At 41.3% G+C, this 17,908-nt stretch overlaps 2 protein-coding genes across 3 annotated transcripts; one reads left to right on the plus strand and one right to left on the minus strand.

Annotated features, from left to right (window-relative positions):
* Positions 1 to 1,386: 1,386 nt before the first annotated feature.
* Positions 1,387 to 14,361, plus strand: LOC111247419 (uncharacterized). 2 transcript variants are annotated; one of them, XM_086983823.1, is made up of 15 exons: positions 1,387 to 1,875; positions 4,004 to 4,188; positions 4,302 to 4,412; positions 5,956 to 6,071; positions 6,376 to 6,528; positions 6,954 to 7,047; positions 8,467 to 8,619; positions 8,890 to 9,055; positions 9,140 to 9,313; positions 9,872 to 9,964; positions 10,301 to 10,487; positions 10,686 to 10,934; positions 11,283 to 11,481; positions 11,633 to 11,803; positions 14,238 to 14,361. In XM_086983823.1, the coding sequence occupies exons 1-15, from the start codon at positions 1,845 to 1,847 to the stop codon at positions 14,277 to 14,279; spliced, it is 2,124 nt and encodes a 707-aa protein (XP_086839949.1). In that variant the 5' UTR covers positions 1,387 to 1,844; the 3' UTR covers positions 14,280 to 14,361. The 2 variants fall into 2 exon arrangements, with proteins under 2 accessions (XP_086839949.1, XP_022654031.1); XM_022798296.2 differs by lacking the exon at positions 14,238 to 14,361 and adding an exon at positions 12,194 to 12,770 and having other exon boundaries at positions 1,406 to 1,875.
* On the minus strand, positions 14,180 to 16,685 carry LOC111248131 (uncharacterized). Its single transcript, XM_022799932.2, has 3 exons — positions 16,623 to 16,685; positions 15,348 to 16,039; positions 14,180 to 15,211 (listed from the first exon to the last, which is right to left on the minus strand). The coding sequence occupies exons 1-3, from the start codon at positions 16,623 to 16,625 to the stop codon at positions 14,767 to 14,769; spliced, it is 1,140 nt and encodes a 379-aa protein (XP_022655667.1). The 5' UTR covers positions 16,626 to 16,685; the 3' UTR covers positions 14,180 to 14,766.
* Positions 16,686 to 17,908: the final 1,223 nt, after the last annotated feature.

A 17,908-nucleotide genomic window follows, 5' to 3' on the forward strand; every position in this document is an offset into this window, starting at 1 on the left:
AAATACCTCTTCCTTTCAAAAAAATGTATGGTAAGCGACTTACAGTTCCGTCGTATAACTAACCGTAAGAACCCCTGGAAGCCGCAATATTCACAACAAGAAATATATGATAATTTTCGTAAAAAAGAATAGCTTTGGGTAGATTCCAGGAGATGATTTCAGCAACTGAAGTGGTCAGGATGCGGTCTACGTCACGTAGGAAACATACCTGATCACCTCAGAAAGACCCGACCGAATTATCTAATGGGTCTCCCGTAGAACGTGCATGTATTATTATAAAGCAACTAACACCGTATGAAAAAATAAAGAATGAGGACACCATTATCCAAACTGTCGCATTAAGCCCATTCGCATGTATAGGTAAGTTGACATATATGAAGAGCTTATACACGCAGCTATGTACCGCATTGACTAAGTTTTGAACCGGGACGCCCCTTTACGGTTAGTAGGTAACTTTAAATGTGTAACACACAGTAGTCTAACAAGGACAAGTCACGGATGAAAACATAGCAAAAAGCGTTGAAATAAGAATACTGACGAAGATGATTTGGGATAATTTTTTAATAGCTGAACTAATTTATGACCCAGTAATGTTTTTCCTATCATTAAGAAGCGTCTCGTTTCAAGGCGCCTTTTCGTTTTACTTATTACGAGAAACGATCGATTTTTTTTGTTGTGTTATGCTATTTGCTATTGTTAGCTCGAGAAGAAGGAGCAGTGGAGTGCTGTTTTGATTGCTCTGCAAACAAATTTAAAAAAGACTTCAAAATCATTATTTCAAGCTATTATCAAAGTGGTTTTATAGGTACGACCAGCACAAATGTCGTTCGCACTGCGTCAGTTATGTTTTCCTTTAAGTAATCAAATCAGTCATATAGCATATGTTATTAGCAAAGCTTTTTTTAATTTAAACCATTTTTCTGCTCTTCTTATTACGCTGTATTCTCATTAACTAGTATTACGTGTTGGTTAGAGGGATCAGTATGTACCATAGGATTTTTAAGGCGTCCTCATCACCCCTTTGCCTACAAACGTGATTCGTCAGTAACATTTGCTTTTGCTAATCGGTCTACCCTGAACCTTGCGGAACATGGCCCAGTTACTACTTTTGTTTTTCATCTATATTTTCAATGCTAGTAAACGCTTAATAATAGCAACTATACTTAAGTATCAATTACGATATGTTGTGTTCCAAAAAAGGAATAATATAAATACTCCTAAGCAACACTGTCATCTGCTTTGAATGTACCCGCTTTATTTATTTCTTACTACCGAACCTATATAAACTCATTTTCGTGGAGACATTTCAAATTAGTCAAATAACTATATCTAAACATTGATGCATTTATAGCCTAATGAACTTTATTTTGTTCCATAATACGAGCTTGCTCAAGAACTTGATTAAGTGTCTACCCAGCGAATGTCTCTCGCCCGTCTAGAACAAAGACTTTTGTATTTTTGTTGAAATTACCACGTTTTTCAAAAAGTTGATCTTCGACGAACTCGTCTGCTACAGAGAGCCCTTTCCGTCAGCGACAAGCCGCCCGAACCAAACAAAATTCGAACGTGAAAACATCTGACTGGCCATGTGAATGCTTGACCCGCTCGGTACTGCACCGGCGCCAAAAATCTACAGACATCCGCTGAGTGAAATGTATTGATATGAACTGTATCAGCCAGTTAGTAGTGGTTGTATTTTGAAAAATTGTAATTAAAATAGTGCTTCGTGTTTATGCCAAATCTACGTACTCTAAAGTTGGTGAAGTTACACGATTTTGTCTTTGCACAGCTTTGTAAATAAGTTCAAAGTTTGTCTTCGATTTGCCAGTGATACTGGCGTCGACATGAAGCATTATATCCTATTTATAGTACGAGGTAAGGGATAAAGATAAGTTGACTACTAGAAGCAGCGTAGCAAATATGTAGGGACGTCATTCGCGGAAAAAAAATGTATTATTACATTCAAAGCTTGTTGAAATATATACTTTGTGCAGCTGGACCAAACTACAGCCAACCGTTGCTAGGTTATATAGGAACTTCGGCTCAAGAATCTTCACGGAGTCTTGAAGCCTGTATCTAATTAAGAATAAGCCAAGTTATATTAAATATAATTAGAGATAAATAAGTATACATACCGATATGTAGATAACGGCGTATGAAATTATATACTGTTACATAGAGGCTCCAGATTCACAATAACTCAAGGTGAAGTGTATAACTTGTGTTCAATGGAACGCAAACTTTTCAACGGTCTTGTACTACTAGATAAGCTATGCTCGACGTTCATGAGCTGAAAGGAGTAATAAGTGCAGTAATGCAGAAGCTTTCTCACGGTATATTATCCAATGAAGAGACTTTCAGAGACGAAGTCACAGCTGAACCTGAAGAAGATAGTTACATTTGGAAACAGGGATATCTACACAAGCAGATTTTTTTCTATAAAAGATCTTAAAAACTTTTTATAGTCATATAGGAAGAATGAGGAAATAATAAATGGTCTGAAGGTGATATATTCAGTCAATCATATTAATATGGTAACTACCGATACTTATAGCCTATGAGACTTATAGTACATAACAGGTGTAAATGTCAAAAAAAATTTTGGTTAGCTTTTTTATTTAGATTATTTAGCTCACTGTCGAACTGTTTTATAAAAATAAAGCTACCGAAGGACAATTGAGGCTCGTCTCCAGGAGCCTGTTAGTTGCTTGAGATGTTATTTTAAAGCCAATTAGCGCTACTGTGTTGCTGCGACAATTATTAAACTTAAATTAGAAGTTGATATATTCATATAAAAAGCGAAAGTACGAGTTCGTGTCGGAGACGCTATAGGTTTGAAGTTGAAACTCTGTATTCATAAGCCTGTAGTGGCATCGTTTGTGATCTTACTATTACTTTTATTAATGAGGATCAAGGGTTTCTTGTTACTTGACCTGTGTGGTAACGAACGGCGTCCCTTAACTTCTCCCTATGATGCGAGTTTCACGTTTGGTATCGCCGCGAGGTATTCCATTAGATGGCGGGCTCCTAGCATAAAATAAACTGTGCCTACGTCCGGCTGCAAACCTAGACCACATCATGTCGTTACTAAACTATAACGGGGACGGCTAGACTTAACCTGTATAAAATCTGCGGGCCGAGACACCTAGTCTCTTATTATTTATTCATATATTGTCTGCACATGGCCTGTACTGAATATACAAATCGGAAGCTACCCAATTGTTATTATTATTCTGTTATCTATTCTAATGTAGCGCAAGGCGAGTCCCCACCTTCTGGGCCTGCAGCCGAGTTTTGAACTTGGGTTCGTTCGAACTTTCATCGTTCCCTTTGGCGATTGTTCTTGTTGGCTCATTTCAGCTTTCTATGGTTTCCCGATACTGCCCTTCGACCGGCCTGTTTCATACACTTTTTGCGTTATAACTCAAGTCTGTCGCATTATAACCCGTTAGTAACGAGTCAGTCTGTTGCGATTCTTATTACTTTATTTGTGAAACTCGGTTACATTGTTTTGGCAATTGCGTTATTCAGTTAACCATGATTAGGGTACTCTCGTTCTACAAGTACATTCTATACCAGCGAGTCACTCCCACAGCAATTAAACTGTGCTATTGTTGGTCCTGTTGCTCTCCAGGTATCCCTAATCTTATCTTAGTTAGTCGCATGTAAATATGAAGCTACTGTGCAATATCAATTGATTTTGCTAAAACTACATATCCCATAAAAAATCCCATAGAAAAAAAAATCGATTTTTTTCCAAAGCGCCATTATGCAATTACCTAACAGAAACTTGATCAATAAATCTGATCGTTGTATCATGCTACAATAAAATCTACGGTTTTATTTTTTTCTACTTTTAGGTATTAACTTGAGTAACGGTTAGCCTTGAGACAGTTATATAGAAAAAGAGGCCAATTTATTATACATACGTTAATCGCGGAGCGTCTCACGACTTGGTCGATGTTACTTTTTAGTAAACGTATCTACTTGGTCTGTATTCTAGATACGTACGATCCTAGTCCGATAATTAGATTTTTGGAGGAGTTTCGTCATGAATATTGCTCATTGTCTAGACACCTAGCCGTATCTGGAGCTCCTCACCTACGGCAGTTTGTGCAATGTGGGGGACGCGTTCACATTGCCGTGATTCACGCAACGCTAGCTCCAGTCAAAGCATGTCACAGTATGGTGAGTCTGTCAATATATACATGTTGAAATATTGACTGTATACTTGAACATCTACCCAATCCTGTTGAAAGCAGTCTTTCGATTTGACTAAACTATGCTCTTTTTTTTTGTAGGTGAAATGTTGGTACGACAGCGATTTCGACAAGATGGAGACAGCAATTGAAACAATCTATAATGTTCTTCATCCGCTAGCAGAAAACGTTAACGATTCTATCCTTATACGGGTAAATCATTTCGTATGAACTTATCTCCGTTTGTTCTATGCTTAATGTCAAAAGTCGTAATATTTCATTGTTAATAGAGTTCTATGGTTCTTCATTATTATTATTTGGCCCATTCTCTATTAAAACACACTTGTCGTTTAGTATGTGCTGTTGGTGAGTCTTGAGTCAGGGACCCCTGGCTATTCGCTACTAAAAGTTTAGCCGTACCCCACCGACAGGACTATTTATTACAGTGCTCTGCGCCTTGTAGAATGGTCACGTCAAGACCAATAGCAGCGGCTCCTATCGACCATATTTTAGTTGGTGTCGGAAAATCTTTTTATCTTTACTATTCGCCTGGGTAACCGGTCCGTAACAGACAATACTGATGATTTATACATTGAGCTATATTGTCTGTGTTCGGTAACAGGCGTAAAATCCTCTATACTCTTCAAGTTAGCTGTTCTACGGGGTCATCAAAAATAGATCATTTAAGATCTCGCACACATTTCGCGAATTGACAGAATGCTACCAGGCAAACGTGTTTATGAAGAACGATTGGATTAAATGGAATGTACGTGGCCTTCATATATAGTGGAAGCCTTTCTTCGACGCAAAATGCAGAGTCTTTTTCAATGCGTTCTTCATTAGGTGACAGCTACCACAATGTCTGGGAGAAGACTATGCGTGCGACAAGCCGGGCTTGATAATATTTGAATTGACTATGGCCGTATTAGGAGCTGTACTCTATTGGGTTCCGTTGCTAGAGCACTCATTGGATTAAAACAGCATTTGGGCATTATTACCAGTTGCATGCATTGAAAATGAAGGCTCAGACATGCGAAGCAGCTATAATATAGAATAGATAGAAATGATGGTTACGCCCAACGAGGAACTACACGAAACATACAGTTGCTGATTATAGCTATAAGCCTTTTGCTATCGATCGTTATGCAATGGCTACTGCCATTCATTCCTCTTCCGATTAAAGCTGGCCTAATTTTTTAAAAAAAAAGGAACGTATAATGAATGAATGAAAAATGCATGTGCTAAATATATACCCCAGGTTCTTACCCAGCTGCGTAACATTTGGGTTATGGTGATAATTACGTTTATGGTTTGTTGAGGTGGCACGAGATGACAAACATATGACCAATTTCGTTCAATACAAATACAATTAAATTCACTAGTTTTTTTCTCAAACGGAAGTCGTGTGCCTATGAATAAACGGCCTCATGAAAAGCAACACGATAATAATACCAACGGGGTAGATAAAGCCAAAGAAGGACAGATTCACTTGATAATTTAAAGCCTTTCTCTATTTGCCAATAACAGAGCTATATATAATAGCGTAACCTAAGGAAGCTATTAAATTAACTTCGAAAAAAGTGATTTGCCGCATTAAAGAGAGAGAAAGAACAGGGAGGGGGGGGGATATCAAGCTCCTTATGGTTTGACGTTGTCAAAACTGTCGAAGAAACTCATTAAACCTTCAGTCGCCTTCAATTGTTAAGGCATAAGAAAATCGGTTTTTTTTTATCGGTATTTGCTACGTAACATAAAGCATTCCGACGCCACGAGCCTTATCATGGATCACCTGCTCGACTCGTTGCCTGACTCTGACGTTGCCAAACTTCATGTGGTCCTGGATGAACAACTAGTGCCGTTGTGGCCGTTTACGTAAGTTAAATATTTGACTGTTGATGTAGCACTATTCAATTTTGCCTCGTTTTCATCGTTCATTCAAGCGTAATTAGGTCAGGCAGGAAATTTTTAAAAACTTACATTTTCAAACCTGCGTTGATGAGAAAACGACAGTAGCCATTTAAGTGTTCGAGTGTCTTTTGCACCTGCCGTGTGATGCTATTAACGACAACAGCAGGTTAGAAGAACGATCACCCTCCACCTTAAACATAAACGTGATTCTTTGTATATAGGTATAATAGGTATACGTTGAATGTGTGTATTTTTTCTTGAATTGTAGGACAGCCTGTGAACAACTAGCGGGCAGTCTTCTTCGAAGTGCTGAATGGCACGCTGCGGTTTTCTACCCTTTGGGACGCGAATCTGCTCGATCAATCATCGCGGAGTGGCTTGAAGTCCTCGATGGGGCAGCTCCCGTAAATCCTGCTGACAGGTGCGTGTTAGTGTAGAAAGTATACCTGTCCAATTGGTCAAGCAAGTTATACAAAGGACATTGCATGTTTTGACTGACTAATCGCTAATAGTGACATTTTAAGTGACGGATATTACCTTAGCGTTGTCTATAGACTATATATTGGATTTTAAACATTTCTTCATGTTGTTCCCTAGTAAGCAAATATTTAATACATTTAAGGCACAAATATCTTTTCTACAAATACTGTATATTCGTATCTCTAGTCTACTAGGCGTTCTTCGTCAAGCTACTTATGTTTTGTAGAGTAGGATTTCACTACCAACTATCACATGGGAAGATCAATAAGGAGAATATTTTGTCTTTAGTTCTATCAATCAGCGTTTGCAAAACTATTCGACCATTAACTTCTATTCGAGTTGGCGTGGGTGCTCATATATTTTCAGAGTACTGCTCAGTACGCATATCGACAACTATGTCGTCCAGATTGCAGTAGACATTGTCAGCACAGAACATTTAATCAATCAATCCTCGTCGGAGGTGAGGATAGATCTTACGCTCTGTTATGTGGTTCGACATAATGTTCTAGAGTGAGATTGTACTAAACAAATGTATGTAGTAGTCTTTTCTCGGCAAAAAACATTTTCCTATCACGGTTCTAACATGAGGTGGCAGATGTATTAGGCAAGCGAATTCGGCCATCTTTGAAGTTAAATAGCTTTTGAACTACGCACCCCTAACGGACGAAGTCTGGCTGGTAAATGTTCCAGTTATTTAGAAATTTGTGCTGGAAACCGACTGGATGTACTCCGGAAGAAATCAGTTTTGAAATATAGACATCTTTCAGCCTCAAAAATTAACGCTCAGTGTTTTTTATTTCAAATAAACCACAGCGTAAATTTGTTTGATTAGGACATTTGACAAAAAAGCTTTAAGCAAAGGCATAGTTTGTGTATGGCGTGCACGTTTCAAAAACGGAGCTTGGAGTATTAAAAATGAGGGAGGAAGCGACCATGTGTTGAAACCCAAACGACAAGAACGCATTGCCGCACTCGAGGAGGCTTTTCAGGAAAGCTTAGCTTGGAGTCTAACGCCACTATCAGCTAAAACTGGCATTTCACATGTAACATGTTACAGAATTATAATTTAAACGCGATGAATGCGGAAGCTGAGTAAAAAATTTATTTTCCGTAAATTGACCCAGGCTAGTTGGAAACCCGTGTGTTCCACGTGCAATTTACGGAACTTAAGTCAACAAAAACCCGCCTAGAACATATCATCGTCATAGACGAGGCATGGCTCAATCTTTACTGCCAGCCGGAAAGAGATCGAGCAAGAAAATAATGTCATCTTGGAAAGAAATCGAATTCGGTGGCGCCGTCGAGCCGGTTCGGACGTAAGGTGATGATACCGCTCGTAGCAGACATAAAACGAATTCGTCACTATATACTACCGGCCAAAAATGAAACAATTAATGCAGCCTTTGTCAGGGCAATTACGAGTTTGGCTCCTTGATGACAATTACTTTTTTAATTGGATCCAACTTTGGCTTATTCTTGTGATCTAGGTGCGTGTGATTACGATGTTCTCTATGCCCTGAAAAAGGACAACTGGAAGACAAGCGTACCCCATTATCGATTCACTTCGAGAAGCCATAGATAGAGAACTTGGAAACCTAGTAGGTGTATGGGCGTCCAGAGGGTTCCAGAGTGTTTGAGTATCACTAACATGTATTAGAAAATAATAACTTGAGTCCAATTAGTTCAAAAGTTATTCAATTTTAAAGTCCACCGGATTCGCTTGTGATAGCCGAATATATGCAGATGGTGTATTCCATGGTTACGATGTACTTCTTTTTATGATGCTACGCAGGTAGAGTTGATACAACGGTTAGCGAATTGCTATGATGCATATTAACGGCACAGCAAATGTCCGTTCTTTTTTGTTGTTTGTTCAAAGGATGACTGCCCATCTGGCGTTCGGTGGTCACCTAGCTGTGAGGTAGTCAGCCAGATCCAATTGCAATCAGTACCGTTGACACTGTTCTGCGCCGGTCTTAGTATGTATGTCTCAGACACCGAATTTCTGAATCGACGTGGTCTGGGATCGAATGTACGTAGTTTTTGTGCTTAGTAACCCCAACGTATAGTTACTTGGTTTACACAACAGGCCTAGAATGAGCGGTAATTAAAACAGCGGTTACATAAACGCCGGAAAAGTTAGACGTGTTATCTTGTTTTAACTGTTCATAGAGTTTTATCAAGACGTACTTACTTCGACAGCAACTCGGTTCGTCAAATGTAGCTTGTCTAGCCACTATGAAAGATTAATTCGGGCGTTTATTCTTCACTTGGGTTGTCATTAATCCACTTGCATTATTAGGACGGCCTTTTGATCAGATTTAACGGCTGGACGGAGAATACTCCTCTTCTTGAGTCTGCGTTAACAACTCGCAATTGGCGTCAGGCTGTTCGACGTCGACAACTCGAGCCTCCGGTGAATCCTGAACGACCGGAGCCAACTGTAGCAATGCATTTCCTCCTCACCAGTGAGTACCTGCATGATTTTGCGTCCTGTATATAAGCACTGTTCTGTAAGTACCTGTAATGTTTTTTTTTTATTGAATTCGCAGCTAGCGGAACGGTCTATCCACTAGTCAGCGAGGTCAATATGGATTTCGTCTCCTATTTCCGGCCGTTCCAGAACGTGACGCTGCCAGGCGCACTGGATTTACCTATTCTCGGACCATTGCTTTCCAACGCAGAGGATTGTAAACGCCTAGCCCATCTACAAGCTACAGACCCATGTACGTTTAGTTGAGTCTTGATATCCGCAAGCAAAGTTAATTTATTGTGCACCTTCGATTCGAAATTCGTCACGTACAAGTCCACGCTTGGTTTTTCGTAAGTAAATAAAAGATCATAAAAAAAAGCAATCCGCAGCTTGTCAAAGTGAACCTTGACCTGCAAGCGCTCGTTTATAATTCACATACGGCAAGTGAACGCATGAAGATGAGTACTTGAATACTTCACCCTAAAAGGCTCACGAATATGTTCCTTTCGAAAGAAAAAGTGGAGCGTAATATGTAAGATACTTAGCCTTCACGAAAGGCAATTTCACAGAGGTGATCCGTACAAGATATCCATATACGTCTCATTTCTCACGTCGGTAAACACCAAGATTTTTCATTGAAAGAAATGGATCGGTTCGATTACATTATTTACTTATTTATTTATTACAACTGGCCAGTATAAGTAGACTGCGTCTCATATATATTGTTAATTAACTTTATATATATGCGTTTCTATACAGATATGATGTGGGTATCAATATATTGCTGTTATTGCTCTACACATAATTGCAGATCCTTATCTGGCTGACCCAGCTGATTTCCCCATGCGTGCGCGTCTCCTGCCAGTCGAAGACAATAAGGATAATCAGCTCCCAGCAATAAATGGTAGTATTATAATAAACGGGAGCATTTGTTTTCGATCTATCCCTCGGCACTTTCTTTGTTATTTAGAAAATTATTATCAACCGGGATTTCTATTAAGAGCCACAATTATATTAAAATTTAAGATTTTTTCATGGCTCTTTTTGCCCCTGTTTCATTTGACGAGTGAAATATATATTTCAATCAACTTTAAAGGTGATCTCGGAGGCGGCACTGAAAAGACGATGTAAGCAGCTTGAAGCAGATTGTTTATATATCCATAAGGCAACAGCAATTTCTCTAGACAAACTATCCAATACGGTTTTCTATATTCTGCATATTGATTTGTCTCGTTTACAGCAGTGGCATGGAGTGCGAAAGAAATTGCTGCGCTTTTTGATATTCAGTCAGGGTGCGCACTGGGGACGAGTGAAGTAATTATAAATATCCCGTCTAAGGGACTTCTAATGAAGCCTACCTTGGACGTGTCCTCGGCGAGGCAAATGCCCTGGCCAGATATTCTGTCTTACACGAGCCACGATGTCTAGTGGGTAAAAATGAAAACACTAAGCAAGTGTATTAAAAAATCATCTTCCTGGTATGCAAATGGCACAGTCTTGATACAATTATATTATTTTTCGTCTTTCTGCTCTAGTAGTATAGCAGAGATCCCGTCTATACGGTAGAGCCGAACATTTTTTTTATGAGCATTTTCGTGTTTCCTAAACTATTCCTTAACCTACAGCTACAACCGAAGTGTCGAGGACGAGCGCTTTGAAAGAGCTTGCCATCGATGGAAGGAAGGGGCCTTAAGGAGGCCTACGGCAACATCGCTCGACAGTCAACCAGGTGACAGTCTTGTTAGTAGGCGAGTCTCTCAATTCAGCCGGACCAATCGATCGCGCCACTCGCCGCGAAAGAACCTGTTCGAGGCAAGCCCGCAATCTCGAAGACGGAGCCCCCGGAAACATAAGCAAATCACTAGTCCTTTTAGGTTTGGATCATATACATAACCGTTACATAGTACAATCGGCTATACGTGTTTATCAGAATCGATCCACTCGTATTCATAACTTCAGATTGCTGTAGATTAGGCGTCAGTAAGACGTTCGTGCGAATTTATTAGATTTGTCTCTGTGACAGTGCAATGATAGCGCGTTTGCTTACTAAACCTGAGGATACATTAGGTGATCTACTGTTCAACTCCGGCCGTAGACACACTTGCTGGCAGGAGCCAGCCATCTGAAGCGATGCCTAACGATTTAAGTACCAGACGTAAAACAGGATCCTAGATCGGCCAGAAATACAATTTACTAGTTATGAACAAAACTGAAAATTGCAGAAATTCATCTCAAGTGTTACGGCGCAATCCATTTAAAGATATTCTTCGTGAGGTATCTAATTCGACCATGGACAGTGATGCCGGTCCTTCATCAAGGCAGTCGTCTCTACAAAATATAGGCACGACCTCGCTACAGTCTTCATCGAGCTGCAGGGTCCGTCCATTCTCTAAAACAGAATCTCATGAAGAGGCCTTGCAGGTAAATAGAAATTCTGGCTGCCAGCACGGAGTTTGGACCTCATTAAAGGCTACATACGGTTAACTATAATTGCGCTATCATGTAAACAACGTCTCTTTTTGAGTAAAATATTTGCATTATCTATGTTTTATGTTATATCGTTTCTGAATAGTCACAACCAGCTAAGAGATCGCGCTCTGAAGTGGTGGATAATGAGAAGTTGAAAAGGAAGCTACGCGATGCCGTAGCTACTGCTCTAGAGGAGCATGGAGTTGATCTTCAGCATCCGCTGTTCACCACCTGCGGCAAAAAATTGTTCGCCATCTGCAAGACGTACGCTGTTGTAAGTACATGCATCCGAGTTAAGCGCTAAGGGCAATCTGTACTCTTACGCCAGAACTTTGCTGGTAGAACAAATGCACTGGTGCGGGCTACTTGTTTATATTACGGACGCGTAATGTAGGCAGGAGTATATGACTGTTTTGAGAAATTCTAGAACTGGGTGTTTTTTTTTTCTATCAGATGTTTAGAGTCTTATAAGGAATCAGACATAAAACTGAATATTTGCGTGACCAGCAAAACCTGTTCAAGCAGCGAAAGTTTAGAAGTGAAATTTAATTATTAACAGGGGTTTAGTATATCAATTATTATACGATTACAAGGAAGTGTTTGAGGACACGATCTCAAAATACGATCAGAAAACAAACGAGCTGAGATTTTTTTTGTCATTTAGGACCTCGTCGGAACTGGCCGAACAAGTGAACTTCTGCTGAACGTAGCAAAAGGTTATGCTAAACAAGTTGTCGACTGTGAGCTTGCATTGCAACGACTAATATCCTAGCTTCTATATCGCTGTTGTTTCAAAATATCTATTATAGTTGATAACTATATCTGTTTCTGCGTAGTAAATTACAAGCAATACAATTGTGCTGTGGTGCCGGTATTTTCTCGTCTGATGAAGTTCTCTTTTTTTTTTTGAACAAACTCAGAATTGTTAAAAAAGTACAAGATTTATTCTAGTATTGGAAAAACTTAAGCTGCGTTACATCCGACCCATGACAACTATTATCTAGGAAAGGAAATCCGTTCCCCTATAAAATATCTATGGATTATGGTACAAGGATTAGGACAACTCACCTGACAGTTGTGAATTCGGGCTTAGCGAAATACAGCTTCCTAGATCATAAGTGGTGAACGAAGGAATTTCTTCGAGCGTCAATTGCGAAGAAAAGAAGAATGTATGTTATAGTGTGTAGATATTGAAGCACTAAATACTCAAATATAAATAAATTTTGTTCCACTCATGAAAATCGTGCTGTTTTCATTACACGGCATATTTCTGGAAATGGACTACTGTTCTTTAAGCAGCATACAGGTAGAAAGCAGCAAACATGTATGGGGCTTGTTGTCGTTATTCAAGTGACCTAGTACTAACCCGTTAACAGCATAATTGGAGGGAGTAATGTAACGGCACGAATAATATAAAGGGATCCAATATGATATAGACACTTTACACTTAATAGTGCGAATGCTGGAGTTGGTAATACCGTCAAAACTTAATACCCTCCTGAAAGGAAGTTAATTGTGGTTTTCGACACGACAGGTAAAATTGGCGTAAGCGTACGAATCATTCATTTTCCGTCTTATTCCCAATATGATATCTAATCAATCTTATTTCTAGGCGGAGTGACGACAGTTAGTATACGATAAATGACAAGACGAAAAACACACGCGATCTTCAGTTCAAATTTTTGTATATCCTCTTGAAGTATACATGTTTTAGTTGATCAGTTCCATTTCTTGTCATCGGACCCGTCGGCCACTTTGAGTGTTTTTGTTCACAAGTATTTGTTTGAATAAGGACTTTTATGCGAGGTAGCTATTTTAGCGGTGCTGACTTTCATCTAACAAGTAAAGGAAAAATCGTTTAAATGATCGATTACTCAAGCGGTCACAAACGTCCTTCCGCTAACATATTATGCAATATGCATTACTGGTCAGCAACTGTGCCATTGCCGCCACTGAATGTTTTTTCTATAACCGCTTGATTTGTTTCCTTATGACGTGAGTTTTGGTAGAATCGGTGACTGAGTAAAAATCTGAATGGCGCGCCAAAAATACAATAGGCGTTTGGCTCTATATCCAGTTAGCGTTGTGGGACAACCTATTAGTAAGGACAGGCAGCTTAATGTTAATTCTGCAGAAAACAGGAGCGCTTTTTTTTGTACCGCAAGTATCGCTAACGATTCAGCTTGCGAAGTTTAAATACAGGTAGTGATCGATCTTGCTTAGTGCTACAGCGCACGCAAAATGGCAAGTGGTCGAGTCAAGTCTAGAACAATCCTTCGGGGATTGTTGGGGAACCCCCACCCCCACCCCCACCCCACCCCTCCCCCTCTCCCTCTCCCTACCCCCCGAAAAACAGACACTGCGACCGATGGATCGAACCCCCCAACCTTATTTAAGTATCGTCCTTGTCGTGCCAAAGCGTTTGAGAAACAAAACCGTTGTACTTACTTGTGTATTGCTCTCAAAGGTTTTTTCAATTTTCAATTATGATCTTGTTCCATAATCGTTAAGCAGAGCTGTATAGGTTGGAAAGGTCATCTCCCGTTTACGTTCATAAAGCTAACATCAACAATGCAAGCAACACCATGGTGAACATAACGTTAGAACTCTAATAGCAGACCTAAGGGATGAAAATGAAACAAAGACGTCATTTGTTTCTACGTGTGTATGTATCTGACAAGAGTCATTGCTTTTATTATCTCTTGCAGCTGCTACAATGTGTTGCTATAATAAATAGCCGGATTAAGTAAAGAGTTTCGGATGAATGGATATATACAGAAAAGACGCTAAGATGATGAGTGCGAGAATGGTGTCTCGACCGTGGCGGACCGCTGTTTGTCTATGACTTCGTGGATTAGATACATTATTATTATTTCATGTTCACGTTTGTCATTTTCTTTTGATGTTGTTCCGTTTAATAAACTGTTTACACTTAACCACCAGCGGTCACTTCCTTCTTTACATCGAAGCTGGAATTCGTCAGTGCGCGAAGAACTACGGTGCTTTTCGTTGTCAACCATTTGCTATAGATGCGTACTAATAATAATGAGGGCTGCAAATGAGAAGGACGTAGGTCTCGCCTAAATAAGTCGATTTGAATCGTACTGACCAGTACATGATAGAAAATGCTGTTTCCATCATCACATTGACGATCATGTGACGAGGGAAAAATAAGCTTCACTAAGTAGGCATACTTTGTACTTTGTTGCATTTTTGCGTCAGAAGTAAATGAATAACTTATCCGTAAGAAGGTCGGTTGCGTCGGCGTGGGGTTTCGGCGCCAGACTCACCAGGGGCACCATAGTGAGCGCCGTGAGCAGATGAATCACTATGTCCTCCGTCGTCGTAAGAAGGTGACGGTGCGTGATGCTGATTAGTGGGATATGAGGATTGTTGATGATGTCCTTGAGAATATCCGGCGGGAGCAGGCTGCCCATAGCCACTATCTGAATATGGCTTTGAATGCGACAAGGACTGTGGTTTAGCCTCTGGCCGTCCGCCGTAACCAGTATGATCAGCACCATACGAGCCGCTACTTCCTCCTGCGCTGCCATATTGCTGCGCCGCCTCTTCGCCAGTTGGTGCCGAAGACTGGATGGTGACATCGGCGGGGTTTTTCGACTCTGTACCGAGCTCGTTCGTGACGATGTCAGCACGGTAACCGTGCTCGTCTGCAGTGTACCTGGTAGATAAATCGGGAGGATATAATGGCTTAAAACGGTTTTGCTCTTACCATTCATTTGAAATATTTAAATAATACTGCGTTTATGCCATTTGCTTCATTTACATTTGAATAGACGTGTTTTGACACTACTTACTTTACCGTTCTCGATCTACCGTCGGCAAGTTGAATGGTATACTGTCCGCTAACTCTGCCCTGAGCGTCTCCTTGTGCGCTATGCGAATGTGAACCCTCTGCGTCATCGGCGCTGTACGAGAACGAGTAAGGCTCCCATCCGTGACTACCGTCATCGCCATAGCCGCCACCCCCTTTGGCTCCTCCATAACCGCCGCCGTGGCTCACGCTGCCGTCATGACCTTCGCCGTAACCACTACCGCCTCCATAAGTTGGCGAGGGTGCAGAAACTGGGGCCTGATACGCGCCCCCGCCAGTACTGCCTCCACTACTGGCGTAGCCGCCATGATGAGCACCAGGAGCTCCTGCTCCCCCGTAAGGAGAGTTTACACCATAGCCACTTCCAGGTCTGGTGTGTCCTTGCGAATAGGAGGGCTTGGAGGCAGGCGTTGCGGCCGGAACGCTGGATCCCCCACTATATCCTTTACCTGAGCCATACGAAAACGGCGATCCACCTCCATAACTAGGTGCTGCAGGCTGGCTGTAGCCTCTGCTGCCGCCGCCACCGCCTGCCCCACCTTCGTACGATGGTCCAACGGCTCCCTCTTCAAAATCCTCACCACCGCTGCTCGATGGCCCACCACTGTAACCCACACTGCGCGCTATCGCTCCTTCAGATAGAAAAAGGAAGGAGACGACGGCTACGAATAGACGCTGCAAAAGGGATTAATTTATGTTAAAAAGCCCTAATCTTAACAACTATAAACGAAATACGTTATGAACGATGGCTAATTCTGACAAAGGCCGGAGAATTAAAAGTAAGTGTGCGTTTGCCGTAATAATCAGACTGATTTCACTATTCATCGTCTATCTTACGAGGCGATAATATCACTCGTAATGCCTTAACCGAAACATATTAATCACAAGTACGTCACAACTAGTTACTGCCCCAACTGATTGTTCACAGAAGTTACTGTACTGTACATATGCAATGTACGACATGACCATTCTGCATCTCTCAAACCGACGCAGCGCTACGTATGTTGTCGACGTCTGTCATTTCTAGCGCCAAAGCCAAGAGAAACTGCGACACGTTCTTTTCTGTTCGGCGCTTTCCGGCCTTCGTAGGAAGGCTTGTTTGTAGCTAGTATTCTTTCGAATGGATAAAAGACAAAAAGAGAGCAACATAGACAACAATCCACACGAGTTTACTCTCGCGGTAGATCTTCATGCTCCATCATCTTGCATTTTCACTCTAAGAGATTCGAGTCTATCCCTGTAGAGTTCACTGTCGTACCATGACGATGTTGTTGTACTGATTGCTCGTTCGCTTCTGTTGCTTTCTCCTTCGGTTGTTCTGCTTTTGAACTATTCATGTAACTGCTATGCTTCCCCGTTCCCACACGTCGATCTATGCACCGCCCCCACAAACCCTTTCCATCTTTTCTTCCTGCCAGGACCACAGAATATGAAGCAAACCTGCGCACAGACGCGCATATACGTGTGTGATTTGCGTTAGTGTACCAGCAGTAGCAGCAAGAGCCGCTGCAGAGAAGGTTACGTTCGGAGTATCCTCTCCCTTATGCATCAGCTATCGCTTGTCTTGAACCTTCCAATGGACGACGGATTCGCCGCTATACCGGGCGACGGCTACCCCAGCCCCAGCGGCACTTTTGGGGTATTTGCGACGCAGCGGCGGCAGGAGGCAATAACAGCGGCAAAAGAAACAGCAGCAGTTACAACTATTGATGCTGCTGTTTGCTATTGCCCCTAAACGCTTTTGGCGTACGTCACCGCGACCGGCACCTGTGAGCAGCTGGACTGCCTGACCCTTGGTGCAGTCTGGGAGCTGGCAGAACGACCCTTTTGTGGCCCATATTTTGGTCTATTTAGTGTGCCGTTGTCGACCTAGCTGCTAGATCGTCTAGAAGATCAACGACGCCGGCAACTCGAATGATCATAACACCATCACTAGATACAGCAGCAGCGCTAGTTGGAACAACAGCGACAACTGTACAATTGATTATAATCTATGAAACAGCCTGCGATGTTACTTGAGGCTTTCTATCGTCACTCGTCTTCCCCCGCCCCCTAAGGAGGGTGTGCGTGGATATGTGAGACTTAGTGGCTTTTGCGTCTGAGGAGGTTAGTGAACTGGAAAAGCGTTTCTACTTTCGATATTTGCGGCTTATTTATTTAGAATACAGAATCATATAAATGTCTTTTTTTTTTCTTCTTGCTAGCTCCCTGTCTTTCTAGATAAGGCTACCCCCGCTTGAATTTGCGCAAATCACGTGTGAGGCTACGAATTACCAAACATGCTTCCACTAAATACGACGCCGGTTGGTCTGTCTGATCATTTTGTAAGCATTTTGGTAAAAAGTGACTACTCGAAACTCTTGTAGGCAAAGTTTTGAAAAAATGCGCCACAAGCATGTATGAGTTATTTGTTTGAATTCAAGCAAAAAAAGTTTGAGTAGACTTCCAAGGTAGTGGTTTGAAAGATGAGGTGGAACATCTATCCTGAATCGGTAGAATTGATCCGACGATCAGGTTCTGGAATGATTTCATGAATTGAACATG

This window comes from Varroa destructor, unplaced genomic scaffold (assembly GCF_002443255.2).
Source record: "Varroa destructor unplaced genomic scaffold, Vdes_3.0 BEIS01000003.1, whole genome shotgun sequence".
NCBI lineage: Eukaryota > Metazoa > Arthropoda > Arachnida > Mesostigmata > Varroidae > Varroa > Varroa destructor.